Raw genomic sequence first — 18,333 nt, forward strand, 5'->3', positions numbered from 1 at the left:
AACCCTGTGCAATCATGCAATTAACACACGTTGAAACCCTGTGCAATCATGCAATTAAACAGCAGGATTATAATTATAACCCTTCTATCTCTCGTGCAAACATTATTATTATTATTTTATTTTTATTTTTTTATTTATGTGTGGTCACCACGATTAATCCCCATGATCCACTAAATATCCTGTAAACCCAATAGACATGTAAAACACCGCGAGGATGACAGTTTGCAAGCCTTATTATTATTATTATTATTATTATTATTATTATTTGTAATTAATTACGGCATGAAATGACATAATCCTGTAATAACATTTTGATACTTATCGCGAGCCTTCCATGGTGAAAGTCTCCATCGACTTTTAAAATTATTTCCTTTCTTTTTTTAAAAAAAATAAAAAAATACTAAAATAATTATTTGATAAGAAATATTGTGTCTTTCACATCTAAATATGGGATAGAGGATTCCCTCTTAACTTTTAACTTTTATATATAAACTATATGCATATTCTTATCTTATTAGATACTGTATTTATACTCGAATTGTTTGTATTGTTTTAAGGTAATGCTAGACATGATATTTACCACAAAATATGGGACCAATTTGTAATTTGGACAAAACACCTCGACAGAAATGAGAAACACGTTGCACCATAAGCAAGCAATCCAAGTCGAATAAAAGAAACCTTAACAAAAAGCAAATGCAACAGCCATTAACGACCTTGCAATCAGCTAAGAGAGAGCAAAAAGAATCAATCCTGGTAAAACCCTAATTACTCTTTCTACATTTACAGTGTTAATTACACCTTACAATATCTCGACAAGAAGGTCATGGGTTGCTCCTCTTCTCTTCCAGGCAAATCCCTAAATTTTTTCGGTGGATCTTTCAATTCTATTAAAAGCCATAATTTCCAATTCTTGGGTTATGATTTTATTTTGGTATGATTGTAAATTAAGTGGATCAAAATGCAATTTTGATGTTTGATCGCTTTTATTTGGTTAATTTATTGAGTTGGAAGGGAATTTGGGAGATTAGTGTGTGATCGGGGGAATGGGTTTTTGGTAAATAGGGTTTGAGAAAGTTTTTTGTTGATAAAATAGTTTAGTATACTGACTTTTTTGAGGATTTTTGCTAAATTTTCTGTAAAGGTATAAATTTTGGTCTTCTAGTTTCTGTGGCTGTTTATTCTGGGCTTTGGTTGTTAAGCAAGTATTTGATATATTGATTTTTTTGATAATTGTGGCTAATTTTGGGTGTTTCTGTTGGGGAAAATGTATGTAGATAGAAGTACTGGGAGGTTGGGTGGACTTAACAATTCAGAGAGTGGTGGAGTGGCTGATGCCAAAAACCTACGTGTGAAGGTAAATTTATGGGCTTCAGATCTTAGACTGGTTGTTGTTTTTATTTTTTCTGTGTGCGATTTGGTTGGACAGTCTTAAAATGCATGCGGGTAAGGTAGCAAGTATTGAAGTGGGATTAGGCTAGCAGCTGACACTATTTGAATTTTTCATAATTTTTTGGGGGCCTGACTTGATCAGGATTGCTCTAATTCCAATCCATCTGAAGTTTTTGGCAGCTGTTGATGAAAATGTGCATCAGCATCTTCTTTTCCAGACCGAGGCATCGTGTTTGAAGATGTGACTAGTGGACTTTTGATCCAAATAGGAGAGATGGTTGCTATTTTATCATGTTGGCCGTTCTTTTCTTTATTTTGGTTGGGCTTGGGGGAGTTAATGGTGGTGCTTATGACCACTTTTTTTTTATCTTTTGTTGTGGTGTGGTGCTATGTGCTCTGTTTGAATTCTTGAATTAAGTTTTTACTTTTGGGAAAAAAGTTGTTCTTAGCCATGTATACAACCTCGAGCGTTTCTCAGGTTGTTTCTGTGAATCATTCTGCTAACTTCTGTAGTCATATATTGACTAACTTTGTTACAGTTAGCTGATGATATAATATACTGCAGTTTACTCTAAATTTAAGTCTCTCTAGGTTTGCATAGAATCTGATTCAGAAAGATGGTTTAAAAGGTCAAATCATATGTCTGCATGTCATGCATGGTGCAGCTATACGTTTTATATGTAACTTTGAACCATCAAAATACTCATGATTGAATATACATTGTAGGAGGAGCATTTGAACCATCTCTTGATTTTAATGTGTCTATGAAAAATCAAATACAAACTACTTGTGTTTTCAAGAACAGTGATAAAGCATATCACACTTTTCGAAGTGAATACAGCTGACTTTTCATTCCAATGCTGTGAACAGTTGGTTTTGTTAGGGGATTCTGGTGTTGGTAAAAGCTGTATTGTCCTTCGTTTTGTTCGTGGTCAGTTTGATCCAACATCCAAGGTAAGGAATCCATCATTCTTTGCCATTCATTATTTGAGCCTCTCCGCCTCTTCCTTCTCCCTCCCTCCCTCCCTCTCTCACATGCACGCACGCATACATAGATGTAGGCTCTAGAAGGCTAGAACTACTCTTTGAAAAATTTATTTAGATTTGTTGGTTTTAATTTCCAGGTAACTATTGGAGCTTCTTTTTTGTCACAAACGATAGCATTACAAGATTCTACAACAGTTAAGTTTGAGATATGGGATACTGCAGGACAGGAAAGGTATTATTGGGCCAAGTGTTTATTCTGTTCATCACCCGCACATGTGTGCACAGATAGAAGCAAACAAGTCCACTTCTAAACAAGTTGCACAGATAGAAGCAAACAAGTCCACTTTTGAAATTTTTAGGAAAAGTTTGTCTTCTAATATTTTTTTTCTTCTGGATGACCCTCCCCTTCACCGTTTCCTTCGTGAATACCAAAGCTCTGATCGATTTTTGTTTCTTGCTCAGGTATGCTGCACTGGCACCGCTATATTACAGGGGTGCTGCAGTTGCAGTTATTGTTTATGACATAACAAGCCCGGAGACGTTCAACAAAGCACAATATTGGGTGAAGGTAGTCTGCCTGGATCTCGATTTCATCCTCCCTCTCTCCCTTTCTGTCGCACATATCCCGATTTCCTCCTCTCTCTCCCTCTCTCTCGCACACATGCTGACACTTCTATGTGGGTGATGAATTTGGCTTATTTAATTTAAACTATTGCTATATTGCTTTCAAACACCTTATATATATATATAAAATTCTTTATGCAAAATAAGTTTTCCTATTCTGAGATGTGAGCCTAACATTTTGAAAATTGAAACAATTATTCAACGGCTTGAATTCAGAATACAGAACAAAATTTCCTTAAAACATAAACCAGAGGCTGCCAAAATCTGTTAGACGAGTAGGAGTGTTTTGATACCTTTTTGTTACAGCACAAGTTGTTTTTACTGTTCATTTAGCATTTTGAACGCTATTTAAAAATCTCTTTTATCAGAAAATAAATCCCCCCACCCCTCTCTCTGTCTCTGCATGTGAATTTAGTCAGAGATGTTTCATAGACTTGTTAAGCATGTTTACCTTTAGCATTTGCTTAGTGATATATCCTCTTCTTCTTTATGTGAAAGTTTATTTTTGTGGCTTGTAACCTTTTGGGTAACAGGAGCTACAAAAACATGGTAGCCCTGATATAGTCATGGCATTAGTTGGTAACAAGGCTGATCTTGAAGAGAAGCGAGAAGTACCCACTCATGTAAGTCAGTTATTTATTGTGATTAGATCTTTCTTAAGTGCTGAATATATTTGAAAACATTTATTTATTGTGATTAGATCATTCCTAAGTGCTGAATATTTCTTAACACATTTTTCATGTTCATATATGATTGAAGGATGGCATTGACTATGCGGAGAAGAATGGGATGTTCTTTATTGAGACATCTGCAAAAACTGCAGATAATATAAATCAACTGTTTGAGGTACTTTTAACACTAATGGCATGCTTTATTTCTGTAGCATGATACTACTCGAAAAATCATTACTTTGATGCAATGCATGTGACTCTGGTCAATTATAATTAAAAGTTCTACTTTTATGATTTGACAACCTCATCAATTTTCAGGAAATTGCTAAGCGACTTCCACGACCTTCCTCATCTTGATTGCAGAACCTTGAAACTGAATGAACTAGATTGCCTCCGTTGTTACAAGAAAACCACTTGCCTGTATCAAGTCTCTGTATATTTTGACATTTGCTATATTCTGTGATTTGATTGTCAATCCCGTTGAAAACTTGTGCTCCCATTTATTACCATGAATAACACATACAGCATGTTGGCTTACAGCCCACAAGTTTATGTCCATGTGAAAGGACTTTATAACAATGTAGCCTTTTGCTTCAAATGTCATGGTTTTCGGGAAGCCCTACCTGTTCGGGTTATAAAAATTTATGTGGAAGTACAAATTTATCAGGAGAAACCTGGTGATTTGAGCACCATCCCGTGGATGCTTTGCTTCTGGGAATGGGAATTTGGTTTGACGCATTCCAGAAATTCATTTCCTAACTGACGTTGTGTGGCTTGGTAGATGCAAATCTTCTGGGGTGGGAAATGAGTCCACTTCAAACTGGGGGAAGGGAACAAGTAACACTGATGAAGCTATTTACCTCCTCAGTTATCTTCTTCAGACTTTTAGCTTGGTATTTGACGAGATAAAGGTGTGGGAGTTCACTTCGTTTCTTCTCTTTAATCACACGGGTAGGATAGGTTATTGCCGAATGCATTGCAAGGAAAACTGAAGTTAAACTAATCTGATCTTTGGGCTAAGATAATGGTATAGATCTTGTGAAATAATTGAAGCTATCAAAGATTTCGAAGGCAAGCTAAGTAGTTACCCCTGTTGAAAGGTTATACCAATGGTAGTTTTTCCTTTGTCTATACAGTTTAACGGTCTTTGTAGTTTTAAGAACACTGCTCATTGAAGGTCGTATGGACATAGCAAGAGCTGAAACTGTTGACCTGAATGTTCTGGATCTCCACACAAGCTCAGATGATGTCAAGCCCTCATCATGTTCTGTTGGCCACACCAATCGATTGTGAAAGCTTACCTGTTGTCATTTTCTTGCTGCCCCTCGAGCAACTTTTCGAAAACCCATTTTCTATTAGTACCTGCGCGTCCTTTTAGACACGGCAACTAGTTTTTCATGACTTGGAACTGGCCGTGTCCCGTTACACCATCTCTTGAATCGATCTTCATGGAACTAGGATTGGGGTTGTGGAGCACATAACAGGAAGTTTCTCTTTCAAGTTAATGAAACCAAAAACAGAAAATAAAGTTTGTTCAAGCCAGGCAAAGATAATACCAAAAGAAGATGACTTTTGAAGAACATGTTGCAGGTTGTGATAGTGCAATGAAACTTCTACGAATCAGTGGAAACCGAGACGTAGACAATGGTTTGGGCACGCACGTTCGATGGTATTTCTCTTAGATGTGGCTGCTAGGTCCATTGTAGAAGAGTTCTAAAGTGGTTTTGGATAGTGATGCATGATAAGTATCTAACGCACAAAGCTCCCCTATACATCGATGTCAGGGACAGGGACCATATGACTGTTTCAGTCAGTCATCGTCCTGTCTTCCGTGTTCAATCCATCGAGTGCATGAAAAAAAACAAAAACAAAAAACTCAATGCGCAAGTGATTTTTAAGATCTACCCAAGGCATGTGCAAAAATTAAGTTCCTTTAATTTTTCTTCTTTTTATGTATATAAAAAAGTCTGTCCCACAAAGGCAAACGCATCTGTGTCTCACTGGGTACACCTACACGTAGAGTCTAACCATAGCATTGGTGTTTTGATGGCTAATTTGACATGTACAATAAACAATAAAAGTACCTCTAAATTAGTTCATACTTGGTGTTTCAATCAAGTTTTATTGATTTGACTAGTGTAATGGGATTCTCGAGATTAACTAGATGGTTGCGGGAGACCGGAGTTTGACTTACCTTCGTTCTTAGATCATAGAGAAAATCAAAGACATTACTCTGCAACTGACAAACTAAAACTAAATCCGTTTCACCTAGTCTTCTCTCGTCACATCACATTTAAAATTCTTCTGCTTTGCACATTTTCACTTCCTTAATCCATGCCATTCTATTCTGCAATGGCAATCAATCTTTTCCGTGCTGAATCGTTTAATCAGATAAAGATTAGTCTCTGCATCAACCTCACTTTCTCACATAGTCACACAATTCAAGATTGTATATGATCATGTGGGCTCTAATTCGCAAACTAATCACATCTTGATTGATGCGAAACCATGTAATAACACAGAGTGATTAAAGTATTTAATGACACTAAAAGTTTTGTTATTCAGAATTGATTGGAGAACATACTGAACACTAAAACATGCACAAAAGGGCCCTGACTAAATACCGCTATCCCAGAACAGGGCTCTTATTTATGATAATATTGCACATGGCATCCTAAGCTTGATCCAATCAGAGCACCATATAGCAGTATAGTATTAGTAGGGCATACCAGTACAGGGCATGGTGCTTCGTCGCCCATTTAAATTAGAGGAGCACCTGTCAGAAGAAGAAAGGGGGGGAGTTGCATGGTTAACATGTCTGGGCGATGTTTGGAGCTCATGAAAGGACTAACCAACCTCCCAGGCGACAAACCCACCTGAAGGTTAGAGATAAAATGGGGTCCATTTTTGGAAATAGATTTTGATTTTCGAAAACAGTTTGGACTTGTTGCTTTGATTGTAGGGTTCCTCTCATTTAAGTCTTGATAGAACCTCAATCTTGTCAAAACCCAATCTTCTGACTGTAGGAGGCGTGGTGGCCATCAACTTTTTAATTAGGACAAATCATGCTCTGAGAATCTTGAGTTAGACTCATAATTTGACATTGACTGACAAGTTTTGGGTGATACAGGAAGAGATATCCCAAGAGCATTTTAATTTTACAAAGCTTGCCCCTTCATTTGTGTGATCTGCCTCGTTTCATCTAGCTAGTTTTCCTTTCTCTCTCTCTCTCTCTCATCAAGTTGTTCTTTGAATATCTAATTTAGAAATTAAGGGACTGTACTGTTTCAAATTTAAATTGCAATGATGAGTGTGAACAGGGCATAATCCATGGTAGATATATAGATTATCTGAAATTAAATTAAGATGTAAAAAATCATTTCATCATCGAAACAAAACAAAAAAAAAAAATCATTAATTCAATGAATAAATTAAAGTATGTTTTGCATTGTATTTGCTTCTACTTTTTAAATTGATTATTTAAAAAAAAATATTAAATAGATATTTTTTTATTTTTTAAAAAACTCTATTATTGTGGTGTTAATATTAAAAATAAATAAATAATAATTTAATATATTTTTAATTAAAAAAACTTTTGAAAAACATCATTGATATAATAACACCCACAATTAAACCTCGGGACACACACAGAGGACGTAGAGTTCCCATCGAACACAAAAACATCCTCCTTGTGTTCCTTGGATATTTCCACACACAAAATGTGTTTTGCTTTTGAACAAATTAGAATTTTTTGTCCAAAGTTCGCGGTTCCTTTCAAGTTCTTAGAAACAAAAGTGGAACTAGATCATGACATCCTTGAATTTGCATCTGTTTTGATTTTTGAATTCCCATTTAACCTAACTTCTGTGGGGCAGACTTCTCGGGACATGTCTTTGAGGAACACACGACTGAGCTACGATCATGGTGGGAAACCCTATCTTATCCTGTACAAGGGTAGATGCCCATCATGTCTGCAGGCAAATCCATAACATGTTTCATGTATTTAATTTGACCATTTGTTACTTCTCACAGCTGATGCTCAAGAGAATTTGGTGGACCACTTCCCAATCCTGTTAAGCAACCTAATAATATGCAGACTTGAACTTGGAACAAGCGACAACTTCTTCCAGCAATCTTGCTACTGTCCATCTAAAATTATGATGAATGGTATATATAATTGGGTGCCAGCTATGTGCGTGTGGAAACGGTGCATTATAAATGGGAATATGAAATCATTTTCTTTGGAAGAATACGTTCCAAGACGTGGGAAACAAGGAGGGAAGAGAAGGGAAGGAAGAATTTCAGCAACATGCAAAATAAAAGAGATTAAAAGGAGAAGAAGAGAGTAACTAAGGTCTCATTTGTAGCCCATCGAACCACGCAGAACTTTTAAAAAAGGCAAATCGATAAGAATATCCTTGAGCTTTAAGATCGTTCAATACAATCTTTATGTCTCCACATATAATACTCTCTAATTATAACAGATCCTTTGTGTCTTTTATAATGAAAATGGGATGAAAATATAAAAATAAATTTAATCTTGAAATAAAATTAATATTAAAATTAAAAAAAAAAAATAAGAAAAAATAAGAAAAACTTGAAAAAAAAAAAGGAGAGAAGAAGAAACTCGTTGAACTAAAACATATTTGAAAAGTTTGTCAACCGTGTCACAACAATGATCAGTTATAATGCTTGTTTGAAATAGCGATTGAGATTTTTGTTAAAAGTAATTTTTATTTAAAAATAACTTTTTTAAATTAACATATTAAAAAAATTAAAAAAATATATAAATATGCTTATTATAAACTCAAATCTAATAGGAAAAGGATGTTTGTCATATATACAAAATTTGAATACTTCTCGATCACACATAAATTAATTATATTTGAATTTATATATTAATTGTTATAAACAAAGACCCATCTCCTAATGACTCTATTGTAAATTAATTATATTTGAATTTAAAAATATTTAAATTTATAATAAATATTTTTTTTTAAAAAAAATTTAAATTATTATTGACGGGGTTAACAACGAATGAAGTCCATTGACATATTACAGAAAGTTAAGAAAAAATTTGCAAATATCATTATCAATATTTACTCATTGATGAAATAATAAAGAGTTTGTTTAACGGTTATACATCAAATTCATAAAAAAAAATACCTACAAACAAAATAAAAATCACTAATGAAATAATATATATTTTTTCTATTAATGATATATTATATTTATCTATATAAATATCAATAAAATAAAATGTATATTTTTTATATGTATTTTCTGTCAATAAATTTATTTATAAAATTACTATCACTAAACTCACTAACATACAACAAATCATCGGTCAAGATTTTTGCACACCGATGATTTCAGTAGATTTAACTTGTTAGTAAAATTTGTGTTGGTGAACTGTAAGTATAAATATAGATAATCACATCTCAAATTATTAGATGCTCGACCATGCTTCATTTTATAGATGTGGAAAGCGATTATACTCTTGTGTATGAAAGTTTAAAATAACTGTGATAAAGGATGATAGACGTACATGTTCTAGCAGAAGAACAGCACGCAGAGCTTTGAAAGTTTTAAATTTAAGGCTTTTTTTTTTTTTAATAGAAGAAACATATTTGCCTCCCTAAGAATTGCTCATCAAGCCATCATCCCCGCGGCCAACACTAGCATAATCTAGTTTACTTTCGATGATCCTAATATTCTTTCATTTTAATTTCCCATCTAATTTCTAAAAACTTATTTCTGTCGACTGTTAACTTGGAAAAGACTGAACAAAATGAGAAATCAAAAGGCGTTTCTTCTCCATTAACAGTCACTGATTGAACTTATTGTGTCTCATGCAGTACCCTAAGCAGAAAAGATTCAAATCTCCCACGAGAACTTCACGTGTACAAGCAGGTTCGATACGCTTATAAGCCACAATCTGCTGGTCCCATTTTCAGAAAGACACCATTTGAAGTGATTGCAATGAGGATTTGTCATACTTCAGACTTCGGGTATCCAAGTTTCTGACTAGATTCAATAATGTATCCAGCCACGTGAGTAGTCGGTGGATGTTATTAACCAGCGTAATCATAGATTACTCTCAAGTCCCCTTCAGTTAATTAATTTCATGTCCCCTCCAATTTGTCTCATCAAGAAAATAAAATACGAAACAGCTCTACCATAAAAAGCTATTGCAAATATTTTGAATATAATAATATTACATGCTAATTTCAAATATATTTAATTCAAAACCTTTTACTACAACTTACTTATATATAAGTGATAATGCTGATCCTGATTCGTCATGTTGTTGTCTTCTTAAAAAGTATTGTTTTGTGTTAAAGTTCATAAACTTTAGTGCGTTTTGCTCTAAAAATCATTTTTTAAATAAATAGGTAGTACCTAAAGTTTATAATCGTTACAGGTTCTTGTTTCTTAGCTGATGTGGTCAAGGAGCTTGAAAGCTAAGAGCACATATCTCTTATTTTCACAAACACCGTTAATCATGACACTGATCAAAACCCACCATTTGACTAACTCTTCAAGAAATACTATTTCATGTTCAGGTTTATAGCTTTGCGGTGGGGTTTTGTCCTGGAAGGACGAGCGTCTTCTTGTAAGTTGTTTAAACCCTCGTTCCCATTAATCCATATATAACATTGGAATCATTAATAAGGAATGAAAAATAGAAATAATTCTGATTTTCTGGATTTGGGAGCACAAATTCATTTGGAAATTAGATGGTCCCTACGCTGTACGTAGACCTAAAGGCATTGATTTCCCAAGCATATATATATATATATATAGACACGCAAACGCTTACCTGCCAAGGCAAGCAAAATCCCAGCATACTAAATGGCCGAGAACTGTAGTGTCAAATAGACCTTTAAAAATCCAAATTAAGCAATATAATGAGCTGCGACGAGGAACAGGTGTGTGTTGAGCGCGCGCAAAGGAAGAAGAACCTCGCTCACTGAATTAATATAAGAAGTTAAAAGCTGACTGTGGGGTATTAATTTGGTGTTTTTGATTAGACCAAGTGCTGATAATTTTCAAGGCGTCAAAACCTTTATGAATTAAGTTCGGTATAACTGGGTCCATGGTGTTGATATTTTGCGTAATAGACAAAAATAAGATGCAAATCCTTGCGTAATCTCACTTCTTATAATGTCCAGCCAATCGGAACAAAAATCAAGGAACAGGAAACTCTGGCCACAGCTTAATCCTACGGTCTAATGACCACATACCGAAGCTTACGAATTGACGCAGCAATCAAACAATCCTATGTACTTAGTTAGGAATCCTCGATCCCGGCATGTCATATCACCGAGCAAATGGGATCTTCCTGGCATCAAGAATTCTTCAGAATTATCGAAGTAGGTTTTCTTACCTGCCTCGAGTTTTACACCATTTTGATTTATTTTTTTCTTTCAATCCTATTCATTTCATTTTTATATTAAAAAAATACCACAATCAGAAAAAAAAAAAAACTAATATTACACACCCATGCACCAAAATAAAGGATTCAACTCAAGTTTCTTTGATGTTTGATGCGAATCTCGTCCAGACATATCTCTCTCACTGCACGTGTGAAGCATCGAAGCGGGTCCCACATTCACGGAATTTCCTGTCATTTCCTTTTAGGTGATGCGTTGAGACCATACTATATATATCGTTATAGCGCTCACCGAAAGGATTAGACATGAGGTGGCAGCACAGTGTGCAGGCACCCCTTGGATATGAAAGCAGAAAAAAAAGAGCAATAATTCCCTCCTTTCTTTTCTTTTTTTCTTTGCTTTTCTGTCAAATATTTGCTCACTCATAGTCTCATACGTTAAAATCAATCATTCATATAACCCAAAAAGAAAGAAGGAAAGATGAAAAAATGTGGTTGCATGCTGCATGTCAGTTCCATCGATGTTTGGAATCCTTCTGGTGGAAGTTTGCAGCTCGATCCTTCGAAGGTACTGTGAAACAAATCTACATGGACAGGTGCTAAATTGCATATTTTTAAACTACAAGTATTTGATTGAACTTTTCCTGCAAAAGTTTCCAGCTCCAAGCATTAGTGTTTCATAGTCAACGAACCAATCCGTCATTGAAAAAAATAATTGGTGGAACAGAGCAGAAATTAGATAAAAAATAATTACTTGGGCGAATTTGGTGGAGCCCAGTTTAGAAAATGGGATAGGTTACTAGAGAGAGGGTCACACGAGGGGAAAGGGGGGTTTTGAAGTTACCACACGCGTTGATTGCTCTGAGGATTCTTGCCGTTGCCTTTATTTTTTGTGTGTTTACTAATTCAATATATAATATTTTTAAAAATATTGTTTAATTAAAAATATATTAAAATAATTTTTTTAATATTAATACATTAAAATTATCTAAAAAACATAAATCAGATACATTTGAGACAAAAAAAGTTCAAAAAACTCTAGTAGTACAGATACAAATATCCATTAATACTTCAATACCCTACATTGACTCATCGGATCGAAGTCTTGCTTTGATTGAATTTTATCTCAAATCAATTTTTTATGTCAAAACAAATCAATTTAAATTTTTAATTAAAAAATATGCAAGATTCATCTAGACCCTCGAATTAAATCTTGTAACTATATTTGAATTATCTCATCCCTCCCTCCCTCTTTCCATTACCGGGAGAAACCATGGAGGATCTTGTTTCCAAAATTTCATTTGTCGCCTTGGAATATGAGTAGTCAGCACAATCATAGAAAGTGACGAGTAGCAGCAGCTAGTTTGATTATAAGCATATATAAGAATCCAAGATTCGTTGCGGATAAGCATATATAAGAATCCAAGATTCGTTGCTGATATGATGATTAGTACATGTTGAAGATCAAACTCATTTCAAATTATAAATCATGGTTCTTTGACAAAATGATAAACCAAACGAGAAGGAAAGACAAAATCCACTGTTTTTTCTTAGTGAAGTTGAGAATCTACTTACTTCTCATTAGAACACGTCAGATCATGGTACATGGGAGAACCTGTACCCAACCATATCCTATCTTTAACAGAGATCGAATTAATTAGCACACCTAACTAAAGTGTATTATATACTAAATATCCAATGATTATTAGAAATAAGACGAATTAATTACGATTAAAAAAAAACTTATTTTAGGCTTCTTACAAATCAATCTCTGTACATTGATTGGCACGTGTGCTCTGGATAAGATCTACATATCGGTGTTCTGTTTTTCTATTATGCCTTAATTAACAGCTCTTTCCCCCAATAATTTGGCTTGAGAAAGAAGATTAAAAAAGAAAAATTCACCGCGAAAAACTTGAGAGAAGCAAGTGACTAATTAAAGAAAATTATTAGCTAATTATTAAAATTGATATAGAGATCTAAGCAAGATGAAGCACTGTAAAATATGAACTCTCTTTCCAACATGATATAAGGCACAACATCTTTCACCAAAAAAACAAAAGCTGCTATCTTCTCTTGTAAAAGAGAGAAAGAAAACAGAATCCTGAAACTTCCCCTTGTGTATACTGACATATATAGCATGTAATACAATACATAACCTCGTTAAAATATATGTTTTATGAACAAAAATCATTACGATCACTAACTCCTAATTTACACTAATTAAGGTTCACCATAGTCATGCCAGCAAACTAACATAATAACACATCGCCGGAGAATGTAGAACCTTGCCCTTTGCTCCTTCACTAGGCTACTGCATCTGCGGCCAAAAGATCTGCAAGGGTCACGAACATGCTTGCTGCAGAAACCTGTGTTCTCTTGCTTCATGATCTTTAATTTTCCTGCGAGCTAGCAATACTGAGCTTCTTGTTATTGGTGGTGATTACGGTGCTTGAAATATTATTTTGATACTTAGTGGAAAAAGAAGTACAATTCTGAGAGATAAAGGGTGAGAGACCGAGAAAAGGAGAGCTTGTTGTGATTAATTTGCTGGTAGAGATTGAAGGGGGTTTAGCCTTTATATAAGTTTGATTTTGATCAAGGGATTTGTATAATAATTGAATGCATTACCAAATTTAAAAGACAGGGCTACCCATTTTATATAATAATCTTGGTATTGCATAATTCAAGGGGCGCTTGGTAATTTCAGTGTTCATGATGCGTCCAATTTTTGGGGGTTTTTGTTAATTGTACTATTTAGTATTATTTTAAGCAACAGCTATAGTACTAACAAATTTGATATTAATATTATGCTCACATGTTCCCAAAGTGTGTTTTGAGCAACGAACACCAACCTTAAACTTGTTCTGATAGTAAATCCATGATTATTCTAGAAGGGCAGAACTGAAATAATTAGTGTTTTTTTTTTTTTTTTGTTAAAGGGACCATTGTGCTAACCCATTTTTTTAAATCCTAGTTGGAGGGTTAATTTACAAGAAAAGTCTCGCCTTTTGATTTGTTTAATGAGTGTAGAATTAACAAATAGATTGCATGACAGCAGGATCTTTCGACATCGTAGCAGATACCAGCGAAAGTCATTTGATGGCCAAAAATTGAAAAACAAAGGCATAGGCTTATTTTGGGAGCCCAATTGTGATCCAGGCTTCTTTCTGTCACTAAACTCACAGCCCCATTGATGGCATACGCTTTTGTTTCAATGTTTTAGAAACAAGCAAGTAAAGCACCCGTCCCTGACATGGATGGGAACAGCCTTCCGGCTTACCTGTAACAACACACTCGGTTGAGGCTGCCACCGTTTTGGTGGTTCTTCAAACCCAATTTTTTATACTCCTCCCATTGAAATAACAAGGGTACAGAGAAGTGGACTGAAGCATATACGCTATCAAAGTTTGTGTACTTCAAGCATAATGTAAATAATAATGTGGAACGAGAATGGACTTTTCGATCATGCATGCATAGGAGAAACATATATAATTGAATATATTGATTTCATGTTCATCCATGGCATGGTAGCTAGACATCTATACATCACACCATTCCTTCCCTCCCTCGTCCTTACAATCTTATACATGCAATTACACTGATCATTACATTATTGATCAATTCATTTTTTTCATGGTGCATCAACATGTTTGCTTGGAGTGCATAATGTTGACCCAAGAGTATGATAATTTATATATCGGCTAGGGGCAGAAGTAGGGTGGAATCCCTTTGGCAAGCAATTCTCCACTTCTCTACCATGGAACTCTTGCTGCCCATGATTAGTTTTCGGCTTCAATGTCTCGTAACGCGAAGATTTAGATTCCAATGGCCGCGTCGCCACCGCAACTCTAGCCATGGAATTTGTACCAATCAGCATTGGTGGTGGAGATAGGAGCAGGATAAGATAGAAGAAAGCCATGGAGAAAAGAGTAGGGCTAGACATTTTGGACTCTGTTGTTTAGAGTCGTGGGAGACTGAGGGGTTTATAAAGGGTTTATTTGCAAGGCTGAAGACGCTTTAAATAAGATAGCTCGTGAAGATACAGATGACCAACTGATCAAAGCTAGCCAGCAAAGCAAATATTGCTTGCCCTGATAGCACTACCACTTGATCGGTGTAGAAGCACTTTTTGACCGTGCAAGGGAGGATGCCCGTGCTCTTCATTACTCTATCTTCCTAGTTCCTTTGTCTAAGTCAAATTCTTTTGCATTTCTACGCGTGACATTATCAACTATATCAAGATTATGCAACCCTCCACATACTATATTATCCATACATAAATTCAAATGCTGTTTGTAAATTTGCAGTTCTGTTACTTAAATATTAGGAATAATTAAAGCAATGCTGAGTGGATTAATTTTATCTTAAACAATCATTTTTGGTTTTGGGATTTAAGAAATGAGGGTTTTTTCTTCTCATAAATATGCTAACATTTTTTACTGTCTTTACCATTTTCCTCAAAATCCAGACAAAGAAGATTAAGGTGTTGTAATATGAGAACTAATGAAGATTATTTTGTCTGGAAATAGAAATTAAGTACTACAACCTGCTAAGGCCCAGCAGTACGTACTCCTCGGAACGTGAATTTGTGATGTTATCCAAATCTTGCAGTAGCTAACAGCTGATAATTTAAGAGGAGCGCCAATCAATGAAGTATTTGAACCAACCCGGTAGGGTGTTCCACGTCACACATGGGAGCATTCCATTGGGCCACGTTGGACTAGTAGCTAACCTTCTTGGACACTTTATTTAGCGCTGCTCTTTACACATCATCTCCTGACCTGTCTAGCTTGATCAGTCGCCACGTAGCATTTCAAACAAGCAAATCTATCAGTAAAAACACTTTATGGTTTACAAATCTCAACCGCCACTAAATCTGAATCAACTGCATGTTTGTTTTTGCCGCATATACCGTGTCTTTAAAAATCTTGAACTATTTTTTTTGTTTGATTTTATTTAAATTTTTTGGATCAATGTAATGATGTCAAAAATAAAATTTTAAAAATAAATAAAAATAAAATTTTAATTTAATCTAATGGTTTTTTTTTTTTTAAGAAAAGACAGTAGCTATCTTGGAAATTTGGGAGACACGATTAAACGTATGGCCCAATCCAGCCAGTGTCACAGGCCCAAAAAATTTAGATTGCGTTTCCTAGGCCATGAAAATCTAAGGAGATGATAGCAGGCCAGTTTAGAAAATGGACTTACATATTTTCAAACGGAGCTCGGTTGAGCCCACTCGAAGAACCTAATGGCCCAAGGTACAAAAGAGAAGTCTAGTCCAGCCCAAGGAGATGTGAAGAATCAAAGATGGCGAGATTTAAAGATTCTATACGTAAAGAAAATGGAGTCAGAGTTAAGAGTAGAAGAGAATATTTTAGTAAATATGATTATATTTCCGTCATCTTTAATCCTCCGACGTACCCAATATTATTTTAATATCCCATGATTATATTTTCTTTCAGACCTAACTATTTCCTCATCAAAATCTGGTTGATTTTAACTGGAAAGAATTCCCTCAAATTTCCCTCTATATCAGACAGATACGGTGAAATGTGCGAAATAAATTGAAGTCTTTTTTTTTTTTTTACATGCCTGTCTAATTTAAATGGGCTAGCGGGATCTACCTGGCTAAAACAGCAAGGATTTTGTCTTACAATATTTGGCTCTCAATTAGCATGATGTTAGAACAGCAGCGGTGCAGAATAAGTTCTAATCAAGTTATTCACAAGGAACAGGTAAAAAAAAAGTTTACCCCTTTAAATACTGTGTTCATAATCCAGTGTTCTTAGGTCACTCGTTAGGGTTAGCAGCAACGGTCAATTTTCACAGAAGTTGACCGAATTCTCCCTCGCTGTGCCTCACGGTTTTTATTATTATTATTTTATTATGCGAGTCTTCCAACTCCCCTACCTGCCAGCATTAAATGTTCTCTGTCTCCATTCTCCATGGTGCCAGGATAGAACCAAAAAAATAAATTAAGGAATCCATCCAAAGAATCTGATGGTGAGTTGGTGTGAGAAATGAAGTAGTAATTGAGTGCTTGTTACGCTCGCTGTATCGAAGTAATAAACCACCATTAGCCTCTTACACCCCTCACAAGGCATGAGATTAACAATTGGTCCTCAATTTCGAAAAGGGCTAAGGTTAATTAATCAGTTAAAAGTACTTAACTAAAGTGATTACTTTACAATTAAGATGTCTCATCAACTTTCGAAAGTTTGAGTTAATAAATATATGATCAATTATCATTTAATTTAATATATATTTATTTTATTTAAATTATAACCGACAAGATAAAAAGTATATTCATCAGATTAGATTGTAAAATATAAAAAATTATAACTATGGTATGCGTAAACTGGTCCGGATATCCATATTAATTTAAAAAAAATATAAAAAATTATGATAATATGAATAAATTATAGTCCTTCACATGCATAGCCATGTTCATTAATGATTAAATTTGATCCGTAATTGATTTAGTTATCGCTATGCAAGTTGTATTGTATATTTTATTTTTTTAAAATATGGTTGTAACCAAAGTGGGATTTTAATAAATAGTGCCGAAAAAGGAATTATGCTTTCTTTCTCACAACAAACGCTAGAGAGAGATCCGGGAAGATTGAAAATCTCATGATGTTGCAAGATTCTTAGCTTGCAATAGAAAATGGAGTTTGGTTGCTGCCATGATCAATCACTTGCTCATGTTCTCTTTGAACAATATCTTATTACAAAATTCATGAAAACATTCATGTTGAAACACTACGGGGTCTTAATGGATCTTTCAAGATCTACATTGCGCAGTGGTTCTACAATTCTGTTGACGATCAAGCCACCTTCCAAATAGATTTGTGCGTTAGCAGATGTCTTCTTAATTTCTGCAGAAGAAACCAAGTAAGTATAATCCAAAAGAACTTTAAATGACAACTAACTGATTGAAATGCCAGCCACAAACAAAACCGTTAATCAAAAGCAAAGATGTGGGCATCTAAAGAAAGTGATAAAAGAAAATAAAGAAAAGAAAAGGAAGCAGTGATTGGTTATGGAGGCGAAAGTAGTACTAGGTTGTTGGCCATGAATAAGGCACGCACAGTGCAATTAAAGACATCACGGTGAGATGGTCACTCTGGCTTAATAATTATAGCCATTTAATGAGGTTTTTATGTGGACATGTGGCACCCATGTATGGGCTCGAACAACGAGGTTGCCCATTTAAAAATAAGAAATCAATATCCCTGTAAGTTGTACTATATCACA

General features: G+C 34.8%; 1 protein-coding gene across 1 annotated transcript; it reads left to right on the plus strand.

The window, feature by feature from the left end:
• Positions 1 to 645: 645 nt before the first annotated feature.
• LOC105130733 (ras-related protein RABF1) lies at positions 646 to 4,218 on the plus strand. The gene is made up of 8 exons (XM_011033386.1): positions 646 to 851; positions 1,278 to 1,357; positions 2,263 to 2,346; positions 2,517 to 2,611; positions 2,842 to 2,947; positions 3,537 to 3,626; positions 3,763 to 3,849; positions 3,993 to 4,218. The coding sequence occupies exons 1-8, from the start codon at positions 827 to 829 to the stop codon at positions 4,029 to 4,031; spliced, it is 606 nt and encodes a 201-aa protein (XP_011031688.1). The 5' UTR covers positions 646 to 826; the 3' UTR covers positions 4,032 to 4,218.
• The last annotated feature ends 14,115 nt before the right edge of the window (positions 4,219 to 18,333 follow it).

The sequence above is a fragment of the Populus euphratica genome, unplaced genomic scaffold (assembly GCF_000495115.2).
Source record: "Populus euphratica unplaced genomic scaffold, PopEup_1.0 scaffold29.1, whole genome shotgun sequence".
Classification (NCBI taxonomy): domain Eukaryota; kingdom Viridiplantae; phylum Streptophyta; class Magnoliopsida; order Malpighiales; family Salicaceae; genus Populus; species Populus euphratica.

What these genes read in the sequence shown, in the direction of transcription:
- LOC105130733 (XM_011033386.1), top strand. Translation starts at nt 827, where the DNA reads ATGGGTTGCTCCTCTTCTCTTCCAG. An exon ending in AAGCACAATATTGGGTGAAG is followed by an intron (nt 2,948 to 3,536) that starts GTAGTCTGCCTG and finishes TTTGGGTAACAG; the next exon opens with GAGCTACAAAAACATGGTAG. An exon ending in AGCGAGAAGTACCCACTCAT is followed by an intron (nt 3,627 to 3,762) that starts GTAAGTCAGTTA and finishes ATATGATTGAAG; the next exon opens with GATGGCATTGACTATGCGGA.